At 47.1% G+C, this 22,860-nt stretch overlaps 1 protein-coding gene across 2 annotated transcripts in view; it reads left to right on the plus strand.

Moving 5' to 3' along the window:
* Positions 1-5,621: 5,621 nt before the first annotated feature.
* Positions 5,622-22,860, plus strand: part of PIK3AP1 (phosphoinositide-3-kinase adaptor protein 1) — an 82,741-nt gene continuing 65,502 nt past the window's right edge. The window contains exons 1-2 of one of the 2 annotated variants that reach the window (XM_074959893.1): positions 5,622-5,787; positions 13,306-13,722. In XM_074959893.1, coding sequence (XP_074815994.1) covers positions 5,775-5,787; positions 13,306-13,722 — 430 coding nt within the window. In that variant the 5' untranslated portion in view covers positions 5,622-5,774. The remainder of the gene's footprint in view (positions 5,788-13,305; positions 13,723-22,860) is intronic. The other variant, XM_074959894.1, reaches the window with a different exon arrangement.

Here is a 22,860-nt window from a genome sequence, read left to right on the forward strand (position 1 = left end):
GTTTAATGAGACTATGGTTCCCTTTATGCTTATTTTCTTTCTTCTATACTGTTATAGCAGGCATTATCAGGTGATGGTGTTCTCCCGAGTCCTTTCTTAGTGTGAAAGCAAATGGTCAGTCTTGGGAAGACATGCTGTGTGGTATGGTTTTTGGCTCTGCAAATTGCTGGGCAGAGCAGCCGGAGAATTTGCTCTCTGCCTGTGGCACAGTTATTCCTTGGAAACCAGGAACTAGTGTTGGGCTGGGATTTCCAGGTGAGGGCTTTGCCTGCATGCTGTTTGACAACCTCTGTTCTAAGACAAGTGGGTATGTGAAAATAAACAAATTATGTGTAGAATAAACTCATGCTCCACATCAATAATTTCTCCTCCCCTAGAAAGCTGACCTCCAAGGCCCTGGACATTTATTTCTGTTCTGCAGAAGGGCAACAAAGAAAGAACCTTGATGATGCTCAGCAAAGAAACTCTTCTGAACACAACCATCATGCATTCCTGTCTCCTGAGTCTGTAGAAGGACAGTCTGAAATAATGGCTGAGGTGTAAACTGCTACATTGGTCTTAATAGTAAGTTAACTCTGAATCCTAGCTCCTAAATGTCAACCCAAACTACTTCACTGCTGCTCATTCATCTTGGACTATCCTGTGTGGAAGGTCATTGTGGAAGCTTGTGACTCAAAGTAAAGATTTAATCTGTCCCACATGGGAAAATGTTAGATGCTTACCAATTTCAAGTCACTTAATTCTTTATCTGACACTACTTGCTCTGTTTCCTTAAATCAGAGCAAAACTACCTGCCACGAGGAGTTAATCTTCCACATTAAAGTTAAATATGTTGCTGGAGAGTGGGGTGGTAAATCTACCTTTCATTAGAACCTTTTAGGCCTGGTTTACACTAGGGAGCAGGGGAGATTGATCTAAGTTACGCAACTTCAGCTACGTGAATAACGTAGGTGTTTTCACTGCGGTAGGTCAACTGCTGACACTCCCCAGCCGACTTCGCCTATGCTTCTCACTCTGGTTGAGTACCGGAGTCGATGGGAGAGCTCTCAGCGGTTGATTTATCGCGTCTTCACTGGATGTGATAAATTGACCCCCCGCTGGATCGATCGCTCCAGAGGTAAGTGTAGACATGCAACTCTGCTTAGACATTACTGGCATGTCCATATTACACAGCACATGTGTAAGTCCTCTTTTTTCTAGTACCAGTTTCTTGGCCTTTGGGGGAACTTGTAACTAGAGTTGGTAGGAAAAGAGAATTTCTGTTTCATAGAAGATTCCAACATTTTTTATTTTTTGTTCTAAATTGGAACAAAAAACTGAAATGTTCCATGGAACAAATTCCAAAAAAATTCAGTTTAGGACTATCAGATTGGTTTAATAAGGTAAAAATGCTTTGTTTCAGTAATGCCAATGCATAAAATAAAATGTTAAATATAATATCCAATATTTTAATATAGCAAAGACGACTCATTGCTATTTTCCAGTCAACTCTTGTCAACTGACTCATTCCCGTGAAACATTTCAGTTTAGACAAAACTGCATTTTCCAACAGGATTATTGTGTCGGAAACTTTGACCAACTCTACTCATATTGCTTCTTCCCATGAGGTTGACATCAGTGACAGTAAATGGTACTGATCGACTCTGTGGAGCTTTTAACATCTCTGAAGTGAGATAGCCAATGGTTTTCAATGCAACTTTATTTTAGTATCTCAGGCCAAACTATTGCTCAGTGTCCTTGATGGAGTTCAAGAAAGACCCAAAACAAAAGAGGCATAGGCAAGGGAGAAGGGATGGTTCCTTCTCACACTAGAAAAGAGCTGTTGTTCAAAATGGAGATACCACGAGAGGCCTTTCTTATCAGCAGCAGGATTATGAAAAGGGAGAGAGGTCAGTGCGAGAAGCGTCAGTGTGAGACGCGTTGAATAGAACTTCTGAGGCTGGCTTGCAACAAATCTGAGCATTTTTAAAAAAGGAGGCTCTTCAAAGGGAATCTTGACTCAAGATCCTGGAATACTGAAATTTGAGTGTCATGGGGTCACCTCTCTTTATTTGCAATAGGATGGCTGGCAGCATTCTGGATACTAGGGATTGGAGAGCTGGGCTATAGAGAAGGCAGTGGCAAAAGGCAAGAGACAACTGACATGGAGTGCTGCCACTGTAATGACAGAAAGCAGTCTTGCAGAGGTGGGAGGAAGAGAGATCAGAATTCAGCATTATGGTTAGCACCAGCGGGGAGTCCTGAGTTAAGGTGGGATAGAGATGGAGGCAATAACTGTGATGCAGTGCCCCACAAAGTGAGGGGAATACCAGCTTACTAAACACCATCAGCTGGTGAGTAGGATTCAATGGCCCTTCTTTAGTTCCACTTTCATGGCCTTTAGCTCACTTGGATTCCACACATGCCCAGGTCACATTCCTTTCCTTTCCAATTGGCTTTTGGTTGCAGTGCATGCAAATCACAGAGGAGGAAAGGCCTCCCCTTCTTAAAAGGGGGAGATCAGGAGTGGCCAGAGTTAGTCAAGACTGAACAACATTAAAGCAGTCGTGTTTCCAAGGGGTCTTCTAGCGTGGGACTGGCTGATTCTTCATGGAGACAAGTGAGTAAGGAGGCAGATTTGGGTCAAGTAATTTATAAGGGAGGAAATGGTGGAACTGAGGCAGACGTACTTCATGCAAAGGGTAATAACTGACAGTTAATGGGAGCACAGTGTCAATAGGAATGCAGGAGACCAAGAATTCCTTCTGGAGCAGGTGACTAAGATCTTGGGATGGGTCCTCTTTAACTCTCCTGTTGTGGAGCAAAGTTGGCTTTCCCTGCTTGCTGAACTTCTTCTCCTAGAGCCAAATATCTCCCAGGCAAGCAGACACATAGGAATTGCTAATTCCGTGCACTTTCCTGATTCCCCTGATTGCCCATGAAGAACAGGGTTAGATGTTTAGTGTCCAGAAAAGAAAGGTTTCAGAGTAGCAGTCGTGTTAGTCTGTATTCGCAAAAAGAAAAGGAGTACTTATGGCACCTTAGAGACTAACCAATTTATTTGAGCATAAGCTTTCGTGAGCTACAGCTCACTTCATCGGATGCATTTTCCACTTTATGCATCCGATGAAGTGAGCTGTAGCTCACGAAAGCTTATGCTCAAATAAATTGGTTAATCTCTAAGGTGCCACAAGTACTCTTTTTCTTTTTTCAGAAAAGAAAGGTGAGGAGAGTGATGTTTAAATGAGCGGCCAGTTCTGTTAATGAACTACAACCTGTCAACACATGAGGGAGCTCTTACCACTAGAAAGGAACATGCATCACTGCACTGGACTGAAAGGTATACAGGTCAACCGTACCCATGCAGGATATGGGGTTAGCAAATGCATACTCAAGAATTTAGCTGTAAATTGTGCGAGGGAAGGGGAGTGAATATCGTAGTGTTCATGTACAAACTGCTCACTATTTCCTCTTCCTTGGGCCAGGATTATTCATTTGAAACAAAAACATATAACATTGGGCCTAATTAATTGCTGGCATAATCCCTCACCAGTAGAGTTCCACCCTGGGGGGCGGGTAGGTGTCTTTCATCCTAAAGGGCTTTACAAACTGGAAGTGACTTCTGTCAGCTTCTAGATCTGCTTCTGAAACGCAGCCACTGCGGAGCTGAAACGGGACAGATGGTGCAATACTGCACAAGAGTTTAGGACTGGAAGGGAAGGAGAGTCTTGTGTCTGTTTAAAAGACCAGGGGCCATTTAGTCAGATACTAAGTCAAATTCAGGCCTAGTGTGAATGGGTGTGACTGCAGTGGCTTTGAGCTGCTTACTGTTAATCACAGGTCTGATGTGGCTGTTCCATTCTTTCAGGGCTTGTCTTAGGGTCACTGCTCTTTGTAAACTTCTGATGGAGCTTCTCTGCCCGCTGAAATGATGACATTGGTAGACAGGCCAAGTGCACATGCATCTGAAGGACAAATTCCCCTCTATCCCCACAAGCAGGCCTGCTGCTTGCTGACTTCCTACCCTTACTTTCCCAAAACAGCCTGAATATAGTGAGTCTGAATACTCAAGACATTCATCCTCTCCTGAGGCAAACCTGCAGGCCGGTGAGAGAGAATTCTCCTTATTTGAGGAGAAACGTGTGCCCTATTTATATTCCCATCTTCCTTTCAGCTGCCGAAACCTTCCCATCCACACCTGTGACCCTATGCCTCATCATCCTCATGACAGGGGTCACTCTGAGACAGGGGTGCTGGAACAATTTGTATGGTGGGCGTGCTGAGAGCCATTAAACCAAACTGTAAACCCTGGATCTAATGGAAACCATTTCAAGCCATGGAGTGCTGCAGCACCCCCTGCACCGCTAGTTCCATGCTCTAAGAATCTGGTCAGATGGGGGAATCAGTGCTTCCATTGGAAACAAAATCCAAAGCAAAACTTTCTGTACACACGCAATGCCACTGCTGCTCTTCCCGGCACAGCATCACAAGGAAAGGGATGAGTACTGGGGTTTGTCAACCTGAGTCTTACTAGTTAAAATAAAGGGGTGATTTAAACCAGCTTAGTTAAACCAGTGCAGACCCCTGTATGGACCCTCTTATTTTGGGCGAAGAGTGGCTTATATTGGTTTTGTTTGAACTGACCTCTCATTGACTTAAATTAAGGCCCAATCTACACTTAAAACTTGTTGGTCAGGGTGTTGAAAAAAAATCAAACCCAAATCCATTCCCCTCTGTGACCGAGCTCACAAAACCCCCAGTGTACCTGACGCTAGGCTGGCAGAAGAGGGTTCTGCTGGTTGGCATAGCTCACATTGTTCTGGGAGGTGGTGTTCCTAGACCCACTGAATTCCCCCTTCTGTTGGTGTATGTGTGCCTACACGGTAGGGCTATGCTGGCATACATGTAGGGTAGATACAGCCTTGGTCAAAGTCAAATAGAGATCAGTTCAAACAAAAGCAGAATAAGCCACTCTTAACCCAGAACAAGGCATGTGCTGGTTTAACTAAACTGGCTTAAAGTGCCACCTTTAATTAAAGGATACATATCGCTTTAGGCTCAGGCTGTTTCAGTTCAGGTATGCGTGGACACCTGCTTTCGGAAGAGGGCCCCCGTGTGAAATAAGTGCCCACACAGATGAGAACTGCACCACGGAGGGTGGGAATTTACACCAGCTGAGTCCCCTTGGTTCCCCTCACTGTACAGACAAGGTCTCAGGAACACCCCTGACGGCAAAGGCTGGGATCTGCCCTCTTCGGGGAAGTCAGGAAGGGAGCCCTGGGGGCCCAGGCCGGCTGCGATGCCAGGGTAGTGCCAGGGCGGGGAAAGGCCCGGGCCTTGGTGAGGGTCTGTTGGTTCGCCAGGGGCAGTTTGAGGCTCCGTGCTGCGGAGGGAGGCCGGGAGGAGCGGCGGCGCTGCCTGCAGGGGGCCGGACGGGGCTGGGAGCGGGGCACTGAAGCAGCGAGTGGAGCGTGGCTGGCTGCGGGTGGAGCATTAGGGGGCTGGCGGGGGCTGCAGAGGCGCCGTCCGTGGCGCTCGGCCGCGCTCTCAGGGAAGGAGCCGGCGCCCAGGCCGTTCTGCCCCGGGGGGGCCGCGGCTGCAGCCGGGCGAGGCGAGGCGGGGCGGGCGCGGCGAGGGGAGGGCGGCAGCCCCCGGCGCTGCCTCGCGGAGGAAGTGGCCAGAGGAGGAAATTCCCACCAGGCTGCCGGGTGCAGCCAGCGTCCCGCGGCCGCAGCTCCCCAGCGCCCTGGCCTGGAGCCGCTGCCGGGGATGTGAAGGCGCCCAAGCCCCGGATCATGGCCAGCCCAGGTAGGTTCCCCGCACGGCCACCCCTGCGGCTCGGATCCCCGCCGGGAACCGCGCCCCCAGCCCGGACCATGCCGGGCTCCTGCCGGGGTCCTTCCCCGGGCGCGCTCCCCTCTCGACCCCCGGCGTCCGCGGCCTCCCCTACCCCCGCTCGGGGGCGCTCGCTGCGCAGGGGGAAGCGCCTGCCACTGCCCGGGCTTTCTAAGGACTCCCCATGCGGGACTGGCGCGGGCTGCCCGCCTCGTGCCCGCTAGCGGGAGGGAAAGCCGGGGGCCATGGCTGCGTAGGTTCCCCGGGGGTGAGACCCTCGTGTGAGCGCTGGGCATCCCAGACTCTGGAGAATAGCTGGCTGCGCCCAGGACTGGCCGCTGCAACTGCTGCCTTCCGGCCAGCCCCTGTGCCCTAGGGATCTGCTGCTTGCAAGCTAGTGCCAGTGCCTGCTTCATCCCCTGGCTCTCCCCCGCCCCTGGCCACCAGTGCTCTTCAAAGTTGGCCCCCTGGCCCCAGGGCCCAGCTGGCGACGCTGTTGGAGTCAGGGGCCCTGGGCTGGGTCATGCAGGGTGAGTGAACTCCATCTCTGCACCCAAAAGGTCCACTGGCTAGCACTCAGCCCTTGCCTATTGTCTAGTTGCCCCCGATCGCTGTGGATTGACTGTGGGACTCACCACCTGGGATGCTGTGAAGGCCAAAACTATAACTGGGTTCAAGAAAGAATGAGATAAGTTCACAGAGAATAGGTCCATCAGTGGCTGTTAGCCAGCATGGTCAGGGATGCAACCCCATGCTCTGGGTGCCCCTAATACTCTGCCTGCCAGAAGCTGGGACTGGGTGACAGGGGAAGGATTGAAATTGCCTTGTTCTGTTCATACTCTCTGAAGCATCTGGCATGTGCAAGGAGGCCAGATGGACCATTGGTCTGACCCAATATAGCCATGCTTATGTTAAGCAGTTTCATTGCATGCCACAGTTAATGCTGTCCAAAGGGAAGGAAAGAAGGATGCAATTCATGTGGGGCAGTGTTGGGAACAGCACCCATTGGATATTGCCTTGGGGAAGAAACCTAACTGTAACTCTTTCGCAGGCAACGTCTTCACTTCCAAAAAGTTTGCACAGCAAGATAAGTGCAGGTTATTAGCTAGCTCACTGTAATCCTGCCTCCTTTCCCCCAGCCTTTTTGGGCATGTCCCCACTGCACACTAAGCGCAGACTTTTACTCAGGTTTGAGCCCAAGCCCCCTTTTCGTCCATATACAAATCAGTCTGACTCGCACTCAGCACTCAGGACCCCGGTCCAAAGACCCTGCTAGAGGGGTGGGTCAGAGCCTGAGTCCTGCTCAGACTCACGTCCAAGCCCCGTTATTTTGCAGTGTGGATGCAGCTCAAGCCACAGCCCTGAAACAGAAGGCCCGTGTAGTGCAGCATGGACACGTTAGCACAGCTCTGAGGCCCAAGCCCAGCAATTGTAAGCCCAGGTTTACATTGAGTGTGGACGCTCAAGCATAGGCTTGGGAAACACCAAGTCCACAAGCCTGCGTCTGTGGTTACAACTGAGTTTAGAGAATCTGAGTGAAGCCCTACCCTTAGGCTATAGCTAAGTCAAAGTTGGTGGCTGCAGTGTAGGCAGACAGATTTGTACGAGCCTTAATCTTGCTAACACTGCTAAAAATTGCATGCAGACATGGCAGCATGGACCCCCGCAGGGGCTGGCAATGTGAGTACTTATCCAGGGTTCCAGGCAAACTTCTACAGGCTGCTCTGAAGTCGGTTCTGCCAGACCTGCTATTTTAGCTGTGTTAGCTAGATTAAAGCTAGTGCTGCGCGAGCATGCCTACCCTGTCTCCGACTGCAGTGTAGACATACCCTTGGACCTAAGCGGGGTTAATGTGTATCACACAGAATGAGTGAATTCATATTGATATGGGTAAGATGGAATGGTACACGTGGTGCAGTGTTTCCTCCACAGCATTACATGGGGGAGTGCAGTGTGTTGGGGCACTTTACAGTACCACACCCCGTTCTCCCCTGTGGAATTGGGCAGGAGGGTTCCAGCCCATAACCCATGGCGGGTCCTCAAGATCTACCTTGCAACCCTCATAGATGGCCCAGGCCTTCACAAAGCTCCCTGGGCTCCTCCATGTCAGCCTGCTTCCCTCAGGCTGATGTCATGGGGCTATGCAATTTTTGCTAGCAGAGGCAATATTCAACCTGCTACTTCCCACTCTGAATACGGCCGGCGGGGAGGAGGTGGGGAGAAGAGAGGTGCATAGTGCTGACTCAACGCTCCTAACGTCTGGGCATACTTCAAAGTGGAAAATCACCTAGGCAACACATCCATCCCCTTGCTTTGTCTCCCACAGTGCCCAGCCACATGGCAGGGCCTTCCAAGGTGTCTTGATAAGCTTTCAGTGCCCATTAAATGCCACTCTACTCCCATCCACGTGGCTGCCTTGTCTGTCATGATCCTCTGCACCAAACAGCTCAAGGTAGCCTATAACCTATCGGAGGCTGTGGTAGAAGAAAACTGGTATCTCTCTGGTTAAGAAGTCTATGGCTAAAATTTAATGCCATTGGCTTAGGGTCATTGACTCCAATGGGAGCAGGATCTGGTCTTTGTTGTGTAAGCCTTCATTGCTGGCACTGAATGTGCAAGTTCCCCTTATTGCAGGGGAAATTACGTGTTTGTGCTTTTTCTCTCTTTCTCTAAAAGGGAAAAAACGTGCCATCTCAATGATGTGAAGCAACTTTAGCGTTTCACTGATGCATGTTTCCTTGTGATGTAAAAATAATTCAGACTGAGGTCTCAAGGGACAGGCAGGCAGATACCAAAAATTACTTTCTGTTCATTAAACAAAATCTGGTTCTAAGAGGAGATTTTCGGTGGCAAGCAGAACTGCTGTAGGGTCACACACTATCTAATGCCAATCTTACGTTCTTATCACTGAGATCTTGCTCACAAGGTTTTTATCTGGTTATTTTTTCAGCTATTTCCCCGTATTTTGCTTGTGACACTTGAAATAAAGTGCTGGTTTCCGGGTGCAGTAAATCTCTGATAACATGTTAGTTAATAATTATTGAGGCGATTAGTACTGAGACGGGTTGTTGCTTTGTTACGCAGTCCAACGAGAGAATGCATGCTTAGCTCCTGTATAACTTAAACTCAATAGGCCGGGGAAGTGCTGAGCACCTTAATTCCCATTTGCTCACTGGGAGATGAGAGTAGTCTGCAGCTCTTGGACGCGCTCTCACTCTGAAGGATTCGGACCTATTCATATTAATGTAATCTTTATATAATATATGCTATGGCTTCACTTGAAGTCACTGGCTACTCTTTTCAACAAGAGGAAAATTGGATCCTCTATCAAATACCAATATTTGATTCCCTGAAAAATATAATGGTTTTATTTATGCTTTCCATCCAGACAGATCCCAGAGCACTTCATCGACTCATAGTACCTATGATGGGCCAAATGCAGCCATTGCTCTAGCTCCACTGAAATTAGTCAATTTATAGCATGGGTGAATTTGAGGAGTTCCCTCTCCTAGCCTTTGTTTAGACTGTGAGCTCCTTGAGGCAGGGACTCTATGTCTACACCACAAACGAAGGTGGGATTGGAGCTTTGATCTAGCCAGGATGGGTAACAATAGCAATTAAGACGTGGCAGCACAGACCCTGGTGCAGACCCTGGATACGTACCTAGAGTCCCCGGTCGGCTTAAACATAGGCAGTTTGCCCGTGCTGCCGCATCCTCACTACCAGTCTTATCCATGCCAGCTAGATCAAAGCCAGTGGGGGTATGTGTACCCACATTTCAATCACACCTTCATTTGCAGTGTAGACTTATTCTGTCTCTACACAGTGCCTAATACAATGGGGCTCCAATCTCAGCTGGGGCTTTTAGGCTAATTTATAGTCTTAATCAAAACAACAAGGAGTCCAGTGGCACCTTAAAGACTAACAGATTTATTTGGGCATAAGCTTTCGTGGGTAAAAAACCACTTAGGTGCCACCGGACTCCTTGTTGTTTTTGTGGATACAGACTAACACGGCTACTCCCTGATACTTATAATTTTATCATGCAAAATGGAATGATGTTGCAATGCAGTGTGTTTTACAGGGTAGACATTAAATGGGGGTAACGTCAGCTCAAATTTGGCACAAAGCTTATATCTTGTACATGTAAGCTCTTGCAAAACCTATGACAAGTGGACATCTTTCCATGAAATGAAAATAAGCTTAGAAAACGAATATGCTCCTTCAGTGATTGCAGTGCTGCTGAACATGGGTTGGAGCTATCAGAGTGTCTTTCTATAAAGTAAAAGAAAACAGCTTTTTGTTCTCTCAGTTGAGCAATGCAGAAATTAAACAGTACCAGAAGCATAAACAAGACTTCAAAGTTCTTTAATTTTATCATAATCTAAGGTAGGGAAATGAATTTGTTCAAAATGAGAATTAAAAACACGTACTGTCTACTCTCTTTTTACATCATGCAAACTAACCTGTGGAACTCACTGCCAACACATGAGGATAGGAGCTTACTAGGAGAAAAGAGCTAGATCTGTAACTGTGGATTTCCTTATTAAGGCACAGCTCATAATTGTTGCCTTGTGCCTGGAAGCATGAGGGTTTATATTCCTTGAGTGTTTACTTTAACAGATGTTGGGCGTGTTAGCTCACCTTATGATCAGGTTATGCCATATCTTCCCATTCCTTGCACTTTTTTCTGGCACTGGCTGGCGCTTTTCAATGGCTATTAGCCAGGATGGGCAGGGATGGTGTCCCTAGCCTCTGTTTACCAGAAGCTGGGAATGAGCAACAGAGGATGGGATCACTTGATGATTACCAGTTCCGTTCCTTCCCTCTGGGTCACTGTCAGAAGACAGGATACTGGGCTAGATGGACCTTTGGTCTGGCCCAGTGTGGCTGTTCTTATGTGCTTGATGCTTCAGAACCAGGTACTGGGCCAAACGGACACAGGTTGGATCCAGTGTAGTAAGTTCTGTGTTTTCCCACTGGCAAGAAGGGGAAGTGAGTGAAGAGTAGGGATGGTTGCTGCTGACGTCTTAACTGACTATTTCTAGACTGCTTGAGGTTTAGTTTTCTTTAAAATAGTCAAATCTCCTGACTTAAGAATGTCTGTATAAACAGAGTGCTAAAGCATTGATTATAACACAAGGGGATTTCCTCGGTTCTGTTTCTCTGTGGACCAACACTTACATGTTCAACACCTCCATCCCACTGACGCTAAACAAGTTAACGTTTTGCAGCCTTGGTTCAGAGGTGGAGAGCTTGTGGAATCCATACATTCGTTACCCTAGCACAGGTCGGTTAGGGGGAAAGGGAGGCTGGCTAGGAGAATTATGGCTGTGCAGGGCACAGTTGACATGTACTCACCAACAGGTGTAATGTGCCTCCCTGCGAAGCTGCTCACCACAGTGCAATGGTCACAAGCTATGCCCCCTCTGTAGAGGTAAATGGTGCTAATAGAGCTAGTAGCCTGAATGTACTGGCTATCAAATTATGGCTGCATCTTGTGCACAAGTGTTAGAGGAAGGAGGCTCCCTGTTCCGTTGTGTCCTTGCACTGGTGCGGCCTCAAAATGCTCGCACAACTTAAAAGCCACAGGAAGGTTTTGCAGTGTTTCCTAAAGACAGTCAGATTCCAGTTTTGCTCATCTGGGAGTTTGTTCCAAAGTTAGATCCTATCAACTAAGAATGTCCCCAGCTCTCATATGCTTTGGGAGCTGCATCTTCCCAGAGAAATGCAGCTGTCCGAGTAGTTCATTTATAACTCTGTCTTCATTGTAGCTGGGGCATGATTCATTAATTGTTTGAATCTAATGGCTGCTGCTTCGGCCACTGCTAGAGCCTGTCTGCAGACTCAGAAAACCATCACTGCACTGGTTAAACTTGGGTCACTCTGTCACACCTCATTTCTGAGCCATAAGGATTAGAATCAACTTCAATTTAGAAGAAAAATAATGGTTTGTCTGTCATTGCATGACTGTGACCCACAGACTGAGGCACTTGTCTGCCTTAATTCAGCCCTCCGCACAAGCCATGATGAAGGCCCTGCATACTCTGGCCAGCTGAACCTAATTTCTGCTGCAAGGCTCCTGGCTTCAGCAGCACAATGGAACCTTCTGAGGCTGCTTAATTTTGATTTGATATTAATGAATTAAATGTGGACATTTAACTTGTGCAGTCACCTGTCTTGATAAATTCCCACTTACAGTGTCCCCAGATGACCAGAAGTTTTGCTTCACGAAACCAGAGATTGACACCTAGTTTTTGATAAAAGCTTTTTTACTTTTTCCTGATGGGGGTGGGTGCGTTGGGGGTTTGGACACATTGAGAGGCAGGTTGGGAGCATAGGAAAGGCCAATTAGGAGAAACATCCAGGTAAAATGAACAGCACTGAAACTAACAATGAAAACTGAACTGTAATCTTCAGGTTTTAGAGTCAGTGCCCCATTTTGGTGAATGGGGAAGTTCATACTTTAAGGATCTCTTTGGACATGGGGATATAACACTGCATCGGTTCGCTTTGGCTCACCCTTCAAGGTTTTCCTCACAATCAGGAGTGCTTATATTCTAGAGCACGCATATGAAACAAATAGTGGAGAGGCATGGGCTCTCCTGAAATAGGAGGCTCTCGCTGTAATACTGACAGATGCTTTGGAGCTGCCAGAAGGCTGAGTTTTAGTGTTTGCTATGTCGATTCCTTCTCTCCACGCACAGGGACTTAATCTGCCAAACTTCAGGCAAAAAGCTTCCTTTGTGGAAGGAGAGGAGGTCAAACCTGGGCTTGCAGAGGAGAGGATCTGAAGCCTGAACTATGGGGTTGCTGTTGTGGCTCCATACTGCAGGCTCTGGGGGACGGAGCTGACTCATTTCAGCTACACACACATGCACATGCCGCCCAGGCGTCTGCATGGTGCTAAGAAGTGAGCAAATGCCTGGCCCCCATGAAGACCCTGGTAGCTTCCCGTAAGTCTTGAGACACCTTGTCTGAATAAAGATCTTTCTTTTTCTAGGTGTGCTATATTTAGCGCTGACTCCTTCTCCTGAACATTTAACTTCTAGGGCACACTTACAAATTTGCAAAATCCCTGTCATCAATTTGAATTCAGTTTTCACCCTAAGGGGGACTTTTTTTTCCCCATTAGACTCTTTAACCCCTCCTCCCCCAATCTGAAAATTTCCACCCGTGACTTGTCTCACTCAAAACAGGACCGGAAATCCCCCTCTCCCCTGCAAGGGTGACTTGAGAGAATGGAAGAGCTACTACTCAGATTTTAGAACAGGAAATGCAAGTACAAGTTTAGCTATCCTTACAGCTGCTCTGTGAATGCAAATGCCACTTGTTCATTCTCTCTGCATCTGCTCTCCTAATGTCCCATCAGGTTCTGCTTGTTTCACAAATTAGAAGACACGAGAATTTGCTTCTCTGCTCTAAAACTGAGGTAAGATTTTGGCTGCAGAGCTTAAAACTTCTCTCTGCTTTCACCTTTCATCTGCACAGGGGGCGCTGGGGGATGCAACGTGCTGATTGTATATGCCAGGGATGCCAGTGAATGGTGTCAGTACCTTCAAAACCTCTTCCTGTCATGCCGGCATGTCCGAAAGCAGCGGGTTCTGAGCTACAAAGTGGAGTACGGGGCTGCTGTTCCCTCTGAGGAGTTCGACCGATTCAGCAGCAGCCGATGCATCATTGTGTTGCTGTCTGCCGAGCTGGTGCAGAACTTTTACCTCCCTGACGTCCTTTCAAGCCTGCAGGAAGCATTGAGGCCGCCGCACAAAGTGGTCAAGCTGTTCTGCGGAGCGGCGGATTGTGACGACTATTCCGGGTTTTTCAGGGACTGGGCCCAGTGGAAAGAGCTCACCTATGATGATGAGCCAGATGCCTACATTGCAACGGTCAAGAAGGCTATTTCAGAAGGTAAGGTGGCAGGCTGGGATTCATGTTTCTTTGGTTCATAGAATCATAGAATATCAGGGTTGGAAGGGACCTCAGGAGGTCATCTAGTCCAATCCCCTGGTTGGGGGAAGGGTGCATGTTATTACTGATCCCTCTTTGGAGCTGGTCACACATTCTTCTGAAATATAAAAATAAAGCCTGGCCTATAATCCTCTACAGGTTTGGGAGCTCTCTGGTCCCCTTTTCCTCTGCCCCACGCACCAGCTCCATGTCACGAGGGACACCCAACAATCTGCAAAACATTTTGGAATTTGGCTGGCATCTTAGCTCTTGATATTTGAGGGTTGCCTGTATCATGGGATGTGCTGCTGAATGTTTGGGAAGCTAGCATGTCTTCAGAGCTCTGCCCATTCTGCACTGCAGTGAGACTGACCCAGGCGCATAACAAATTGAAGGCTGTTCCGCTAGGTTACCTTGTCCCTCCTACAGGAGCCAGTATATGATTGTCCCCTACAGCAGGGGAGGGCCACATCACCCTAAGCACCATCTTGTATGGGCCAAACAGAGTCTATATATTTTAATAAGATTTAAAGTCACCTGTATCGATTTATATTTTAAGTTCAGCTTGTTTCGTATGTGTTTAGATAGGTTGTTTCTGTGTACAGTATTGTCTGTTTACACCCTTGTGTAAACTAAAATGATGTAAACATGCCAACAAAAAGTTAATGAATCGGCCTTTAGTATATTGTGTTGAAGCAGGCCAGGGGCCTTGTGAAATACTCCGTGTGTGGCCTGCGGGCTGTAGGTTAGGCACCCCTGCTCTACAGTATATTGTTCAGTACTCTCCTTGAAATCATAGGTGCAGCAGCATTGGAAAAGGTGGGCAATAGAGAAGACGCCAGCACTGGCTACAAATCCACTGCAGGTGTATTTAGCATAGTCATAGCAGTTCAAAACTGCACCTTGATGCCTCTGGCACTATATTGAGCCAAGCAGTCTGAAATGACCAACTCCCCTTTCAGTTCACAAGAGCTAGAGATTCTTTAAGTGCAGAAGTGGTAATGGACTCTAAACTAGAGAGGCCTGAGCCACAAAGTTCTGACTAGGTCTAAACTACCCCGAACTCTGGGGATCTTGATAGGAGAGAGCCATGAACAAGTTTTTATGGACCCAAATCATAGTAACTGTTGTGGGCTTCTGGGGTCAGTCTATGACCTAAAGTCAAGGACAGTGCCACATGGTGGCCAACTCAGGCCCAGTGTTACAAGGCGCTAAGCACCAGTAATCTCCATGACTGTTGAGGGTCACTGGCACATCATAGGATTGTAGGGCTTATCTACACTAAAAAGTTCTGTCTCTTTGATTATAGTGGTTAAAGTTATAATTCAAGCCGTACAACCTCCGAGTGCGGACCCTCTGTTGAAATTCACAAAAATCATTTTGGATTCAAAATTGATAGGCTAGATATAGGGCCAAGGTATAAATTGTTCTTCTAAACTTGATGTGAATGGGGTCAAAGGCAGCAAAATTATTGCACCCTGAAATTAGAGACATTACCAATTGTTTTGCCATTCTGCAGCAAGGAAAAGCAGCAGACAGAATTTAGTGTAGCGCCTTCCCCTGGCTGAGTACAGCACCAATATTTAGCTGATTAAATTGATTTCCAAAGTCACTATCTCCATGGGTTTTGGACTGTCGGTACAGATCGTTAGCTCCAGCAATCTTACATTAGCATGTCAGAGCTGGAGACCAATGACCTTTGAATGGGGGCAGGCAGGAGCCTCTAGATTCTGTTATGCATTGATCCATCTCAAGGTGCAACCTGACTGATGGGGAGGAATGTTTACGGGGAATGGGGGAGTGAAAGGAACAATATTAATTACAAGGCCTGTGAAGGGGACCAATAGCTCTCCAAAGACTTGCTGTGGTTTGTCCTGTCCTGCAGATGTGCAGAAGCAAACAGGAAAGGGGAAGGAGCTACTCCTACTTATCTCTTCTTCCTTCCAAGTGCCGGGTTCTCCTCATTCTTCCCCCAGACCCTCTGGCTCCCATCATTTTGAGAGAGTGGCAAGGCGATGGGGGAAGAGGTGGCTTCTGTAGTAGACAAACCTGTGATTCTTAGCAGTGGGACTCCCTCCTGTCAAATCATAGAATCATAGAAGATTAGGGTTGGAAGAGACCCCAGGAGGTCATCTAGTCCAACCCCCGCTCAAAGCAGGACCAGGCAAGCGCTCTTTCTTAATCCTTTTGGCACATACAGCATATATATGGATTTCGGAGTAGCAGCCGTGTTAGTCTGTATTCGCAAAAAGAAAAGGAGTACTTGTGGCCCCTTAGAGACTAACCAATTTATTTGAGCATAAGCTTTCGTGAGCTACTGCTCACTTCATCGGATACATTCAGTGGTTCCACTGAATGCATCCGATGAAGTGAGCTGTAGCTCACGAAAGCTTATGCTCAAATAAATTGGTTAGTCTCTAAGGGGCCAAAAGTACTCCTTTTCTTTTTGCATGTATATGGAGACACCCAAAGGGAGAACAGGAGGCCAAAATCCTCCTCTGAGGCATCTACCTTTTCCTCCTCACACCCTGGAGCTGTCTCACTTTGGACAGTACCCAGGCATTAAGTCTTGGGAGTGGGGCATAAGGACCCTAGGCTTGGGGTGAGGATGCTAAGGGGAGGTGCAGGCTGTGGGTGCAAAGAGGGATGTGGGGATGGGGAGACGCAGATGTGCTGAGTGGATGGGGCAGATCTGCTTATCCCAGTGGGGCCCTACTCCCATGTGCCTCCCAAGGTCACTGGGAGACAGGCTCCCATCACCAGGAACTTAGGAAGTGTGCCCTAGTGAGGCTGCCCTCCTGCAGCCCTGAGGAAGAGGGAAGCCCACAGCCTCTTCCGCACTCTTTGGTCTCACATTATGGCAGCGATAAAAACCCAAGGGAATGCTCACTAGCAATCAAGGTGGAATTAAGGTTAAAGACGCTTGAGTCAATCAAGTGCAAACTACAGATTTTAACTTTGTGGAGAAGGTTTTAAACACCCCCGTTTGCTGGAAACCATCCAGGTTACGGTTCTCCAAAGAAGGGACCCACCCACTGGAACTGTGTCCCGGAGACACCAACTTGCCACTTTGGGGCATGCAGAGTACTGTAACTGTGTGCCAATGGCCTTGTCTCATACAATGCGGGGATCTCACTACCCTAACTCTCACTCTCCGTGCAAGCGCTCTAGTGTAATCATCTGGGCACACACAGGACACATGTGGAGACATGCTAGCTCTATCTAATTAGTTGGATACCTGGCTGGCACGGGGAATCGGGGATGATCCTGCGAGGTACCGAGAACCTGATGGGAAATGCCAAATGCCCTTGACACCTTTCAGAACCAGCCTTTATGATGAGGTAAATGATTCCTTTCTGTGTTCTGCACTATCTAATAGGGAACTTGTACAACGCTTTGTGAGGTGTATGACCATAAAGTAGCAACTGCTATACAAGTACATTTCTTGTTGGTAAAATACTAGGAGTCTGGCTTTTTCAAGTGCAACCTTAATTCTTGCTCCATAGATTGCCTTTCAATACGCCAGGCAAACATACTGAAATCACTGTTACTTGCCTGCAGCCTTTAGTACAATTTAATGATGATTTTTAGGGCAGATCATGTTTTAACTGACTTTTTTACATAATCAAAATGGTCCATCCTTTCTTGGGTTGCCTTACTTGAACTCAAATGCATATACCACCAATGGGCTTCATTCTACCTTTGCTAAATATTTTGGTAGAAGAAAAGATAGTTTTAACTATCAAGTATTTTATTTATACAGCTCTCACCAGGGAGTCTTTCCTAGTTTTCTCCAAGCAGTATCGTATCTGTTAAGCTGGGCTCATTTTAACATTAAAGTTACAGAAACCCTACTCCACTGAGGTCTAACTTGCGTGATGGAATTTGAGGCTGTTTGGAGCGCATGGTGGGCCGGGACACAGTTCTAAAGGACTCAAGACAGGGTTCCTGTCAGCCTGATAGTACGAGTTGTAAATCTGTCCACGGTGTGCTTGTTTCAGGGCAAGAAATGTTTATCTCATGTGAAGTCTGCGAATTACCAAGGGACCAGCTGCTCTTATGTTTATTTAAAAAGGGAAGAGATCCCCAGGTGTACAATATTTCATAGTTCCTCTTTGGGTGAAATGGTGAAGAACTGCCTTTCAGTTGATTCTACCGTGTCACAATAGAACCCGCCGTGAGGTTTAGGTGAGGTCAGTTCTGTTCATTTTGAGAACTGACATCTTCTCTAGCGAAACATGGTGTAGGTACACAGTCCATGCCCCCTAGTGCTAGATGCCACTTTACCTATCAGAAAGGGTGGCCTTATGGTTAAGGCATTGGCTGGGCCTTAGGAGAGCTGGGTTCGACTCCAGGCTCTGCAACATACTTCCTGTATGATCCTGAGTAGGTCACTTAATCGTTCTGTGCCATGGCCTACAATTTATTACTGCTGTTCTGCCTCCTTCCCTACCCTGTCTTCTATTCAGATTGAAAGCTTTTCAGGGCAGGGAGCCATGGTTTGCCCTAGAAGAACAGGCTCTGATGTTGGTTGAGGCCTGTAGGTGCTATTGCTATAGTTATGGGCGCACTAGAAAGGTACTCATGTCTCTGACACACATCTGCACACCTCCTGCACATGCTCACAGCACTGCAATGGCAGCACCTGCATAAAACAAAAAACTAAAACCGTGGCAGAGTAATTAGGGAACGCTTGAACTGTCTATTAACTGAGAATTCGTGAGGGATTGACTGGCACATATAATAATGAGCCTCACAATGACAAGTAACTGGCAGCAAACTATCTGTCGGCTCTAGGGCAGTTTCTCTCAACCTTTTTGATACCAGGGACCGGCTTGCTGCCTTCCTAACCTGTGTCAGGGAGATTTCAGGGACCAGCACCGGTCCATGGACCGGTTGTTGAGAAACATTGCGCTAGGGTAAGAAGGGCTGTCAGCATGGTCACGTTGTGTTTTGGGGATTGCAGTATTGCTTCAAGTGCGGCTATCAGAATGTGATTCCGTTTGGACAGTGCTGCAGACCACCGCCCCTATCCTCACAGGCCGCAAGCTACTTTAACTGCTCTGCTAGTTTTGTAGAAAGTCAGAAAAGGAGAAGCTCTTGTTTTGCCTTACTGATGATGAACTGTGCACTGCTCGTATTGAAGAGAGAGAAGCTTTTGAGCTTACACAGAGCTCTTCTTCTGGTCTGTGTAAACTCAGAAGCTTGTCTCTCTCTCCAACAGCAATTGGTCCAATACAAATATTACATCACCCACCTTGTCTGTCTAATATCCTGGGACCAACATGGCTACAACAACACTGCATTGTGACTAATGATGCATGCTTGCAGAGGCCGGTGGGAGCAAGGTGATGTGCTTAGTTAGAATGGTATGGCTCCTGAGTACTGACAAACATTAACTAAAGGAGATATGGAGCGTTCCAGTTACTTTCAGAGCTCTGATCCCCACAACACCTACTGATTAGCTCATTTCACAAAACTTTCTGTAAGCCGAGTGAAAGCTCAGAGGTCAAAACCTGGGAAAGTCAACTGCAGCTAGGGGGTTAGTGGCTTCTTGCTTGGAATGGGGACTCTGCCCAAAGTTGCTTGAAAATGAGTTAAAGTTCTCCAACAATACACTTCACACATGGAGGAAGAGTGGAACTGAGATGTAGTGCAGGTGTCTGGGGGGATCAGTGCTGAGACGCCACACAAAGTACTCTTCCAAGAGAATGCAGGTGAGGGTGGCTGCTGGGTGTTTCCAAGGAGGTCTTGCACGGACAAAAGGAGTGGGAGAAATAGGATGAGGAAGCTAGGAGGAAGGCTGGAGAGGAGCTGGTGAGCAGGAGGAAATGAGCAGAGATGCAGATTGGGCAAGAGTTTTGCAGAAACTTGAAGGTGAAGAACTTGAACGTGGTTCAGAAAGCTAGTGAATGAACTGAAAGTTAAACTGTTCCAAGGTCTTGGACGTGCTGTGGGCAGTCGTGGACCACAGCAGGAATCACTGATCATTTAAGGGACTAGTGAAAGCCTTTAAGGAATCACACATTGGACCACCAGGGCCAGAAATAAATTTGTGCCATTTGAAAGCTGTGGGAAAACAAGCTATGAAACTCTTAACCCTAGCAGGCTATGAAATAGCACTGATCATCTGTTTTACTCCAGGGTCTCTCTCAGTACTGGGTTCGCTTACCTCCTTATGATCACAAACCTGGAGAGTGGACTAGTTTACAAGTTTCCCATGAGCTAAAGGCCTCATCAGACTTAAATTACAGGAAACAGGCTGATGTGCTATAAATGGCTCAATTTAGCTGTGGGTGGGAAGTAAAGTAGCAGAAACCACATAAACCATGTCACGTGCAGGAAGGACAGTGAGGAAGTGCGTGGCCTTCCTGGTTCTTTTTTGCCGGGCGGGTGAAACTATGAATGAAATTTCAGAGCAACTGCTCCTGCTTATTCAAATGGATTGGTTTCTACTCAGCACATTGCCAAAGTTTCAAAGTGCTTATATTTTTATTAGGGCTGTTGATTAATCCCAGTTAACTCACGCGATTAACTAAAAAAAAATTAATCGCTATTAATCACACTGTTAAGCAATAGAATACCGACCGAAATTTATTAAATATTTTTGGAAGTTTTTCTACATTTTCAAATATATTGATTTCTATTCTGACACAGAATACAAAGTGTACAGTGCTCTCTTTATATTATTATTTTTGATTACAATATTCGCAAATGTAGAATTATGTACAAAAAATAACCGAATTCAAAAATAAAACAATGTAAAACTTTAGAGTCTACAAGTCCACTCAGTCCTACTTCTTGTTCAGCCAATCGCCAAGACAAACAAGTCTGTTTACATTTACAGGAGATAATGCTGCCTGCTTCTTATTTACAGTATCACCTGACTTCTGTAGCCAGCGTTGCAAGGTATTTACATGCCAGATATGCCCCATCATGCTTTGCCACCATTCCAGAGAACATGCTCCCATGCTGATGACATTCGTTTAAAAAAAAAGTGTTAATTAAATTTGTGACTGAACAACTTGGGGGAGAATTGTATGTCTCCTGCTCTGTTTTACGCACATTCTGCCGTATATTTCATGTTCTAGCAGTCCTAGATGATGACCCAGCACATGTTCTTTTTAAGAACACTTTCACAGCAGATTTGACAAAACGCAAAGAAGGTATCTAGTCCAGGTTTTATTCATAAACATTTGTTATAGTGAAGCTCTCAACCCTTAGACTTCAGTGCTTCAACTGACCACCAGCTGGCATCGGCAGTTCCTGCTCTTTCATTGGCGCTGGTCACCACTTGCAATCATGCAGAGGCTGGTAATGGCCAAACTTGAGTTTCATGCTTCACTCCACTTCCTGGTAGAAAGTCCACCCCAGCTCACCCACCTAACCGGTACCCTGTTGGCAGGCTTAGTTGAGAAGGCTGAGGAATGAATGGGTCGTAGAGGCTATCCTTTTCTCTACACCCGGTGGATATCTGGGTCAAGGCAAAGGCATACAACGTAAGGGACTTGTGTTCTCTCTATTGTATAGAAAATGGAGCCCTTCATTTGGAGTGCTCTTAATAACCATCTTTAATTTAGGATGTCTAGGACTATCCAAAACCAACTCTTTAAACCTGAGACTAATGGAGCAGCTAACCAGAAACTCTACCTACTCTTTGCCACTGGGAGGAGAGTTACAGAAAACAGTTTGATGCACATCCACAGTGCTGGATTATCTCCTATCCTCCCTTCCTCCTAGAGTGATCCCTTCTAACACCCCGGGGCAGATGGGCCTAGCCGTGTCAGTATGTGTGACGAACAAACCCCTTGCCAATTGCCATAAACATTGCAACCAGGAAACTCAAACAGATGCATTGATCGGTGTGTGCTCAGCTGCCGCCATGAGTGACAAATGGGGTCAGAGTGACTGAGCACACTGTGTCCATGACTCTTTCAAAATCATCCAATGGCTAGCGAACAAGCCTGTTTCTGATTCTAGGTTGCACTGACCCTCCTGCCAGAGAAACTGTTGGACGCTGCTCTCCAGCAACGACCATTCACTAGCCAGAGGTTGCTAGAGGGCAATGCAAAGTGCTGTTTGCCCTCTCCTTATGGTAGGGGAAGATGGTTCTTCTTCCTCTCATGTGGCGGCGTCTCAAGGTCCTGCTGGCCTGAGAATGCCAAGCCAAGAAAGGTGCTTGAGCCTGCCTCCCCTAGAGGGCCTTACATTTAGAGCACTGGGGTGACCCTGCAAATAGGAAAGATGCTCCTTGAGTGAGAAATGGAGCTGTAACCCTTGAAGAAAATCCATGGAGACTGTAGTGTCTAGCCCAGGCGTTCTCACAATAAATTTTTTGGTGGCTGCTATGACAATTTTCCTTAAAATACTTAATTAACTTTTGGGAAAAACAAATAAATATGCACATATCCACGGCCAAATCATTATCATTTATTTATGGAGGTTTTTTTTTGTCGACTCAATAATAAAAATAATGTACAGTTCTCTGTTCTTTACTGGACCTAAACAGAATAGAAACACAAATAAGGTGCTTTGCACATTCTTGTCTTTTGTTTTTGGTTGCCTTTTTAAAAAAGACTTGCTAGGTAGTAAGTCTGCTGCTGCGAAAAGTAACATTTGTATATTTGTTAATATCACTTTTCATAGCAGAGGTTGTGAAAAGTGATATTAACAACTGTACAAATATCAATTTTCACAGCAGACTTACTCAGCCCTGCGAAGCCAGGGGACAAATTAAGTCTTGGATGGGGAGATGAGTAGGGAGACAGTGGGGGCCATGGGTGATGGGGGGGATGGATGGGGGGGCTGGAGAGGGAGTGGAGGCCTGGGGCAATGGGTGGGCAGTGAGTCCAGGGCCGGAGCCCACCACTGCACAGCCGAAGCTTGGGGCTGGAGGAGGCTGCAGGGACCAGGGACAATGGGGTGGGGGGCATGAGCCCAGAGCCAGCACCCGCTGCCGTGTGGCTGGGATCCAGGGCCGGAGCCCAAAGTCCCAGGCCTGAAGCCCAAAGCCCAAGCCTCACCACCCCCAGGAAATGGGGAACTCACTGGCTGCCTGCTCCTCCGGTGTTTCTGGCTCCAGATGCGGGGAGGGCCCAA

This window comes from Natator depressus, chromosome 7 (genome assembly GCF_965152275.1).
Source record: "Natator depressus isolate rNatDep1 chromosome 7, rNatDep2.hap1, whole genome shotgun sequence".
Taxonomy (NCBI): Eukaryota; Metazoa; Chordata; order Testudines; family Cheloniidae; genus Natator; species Natator depressus.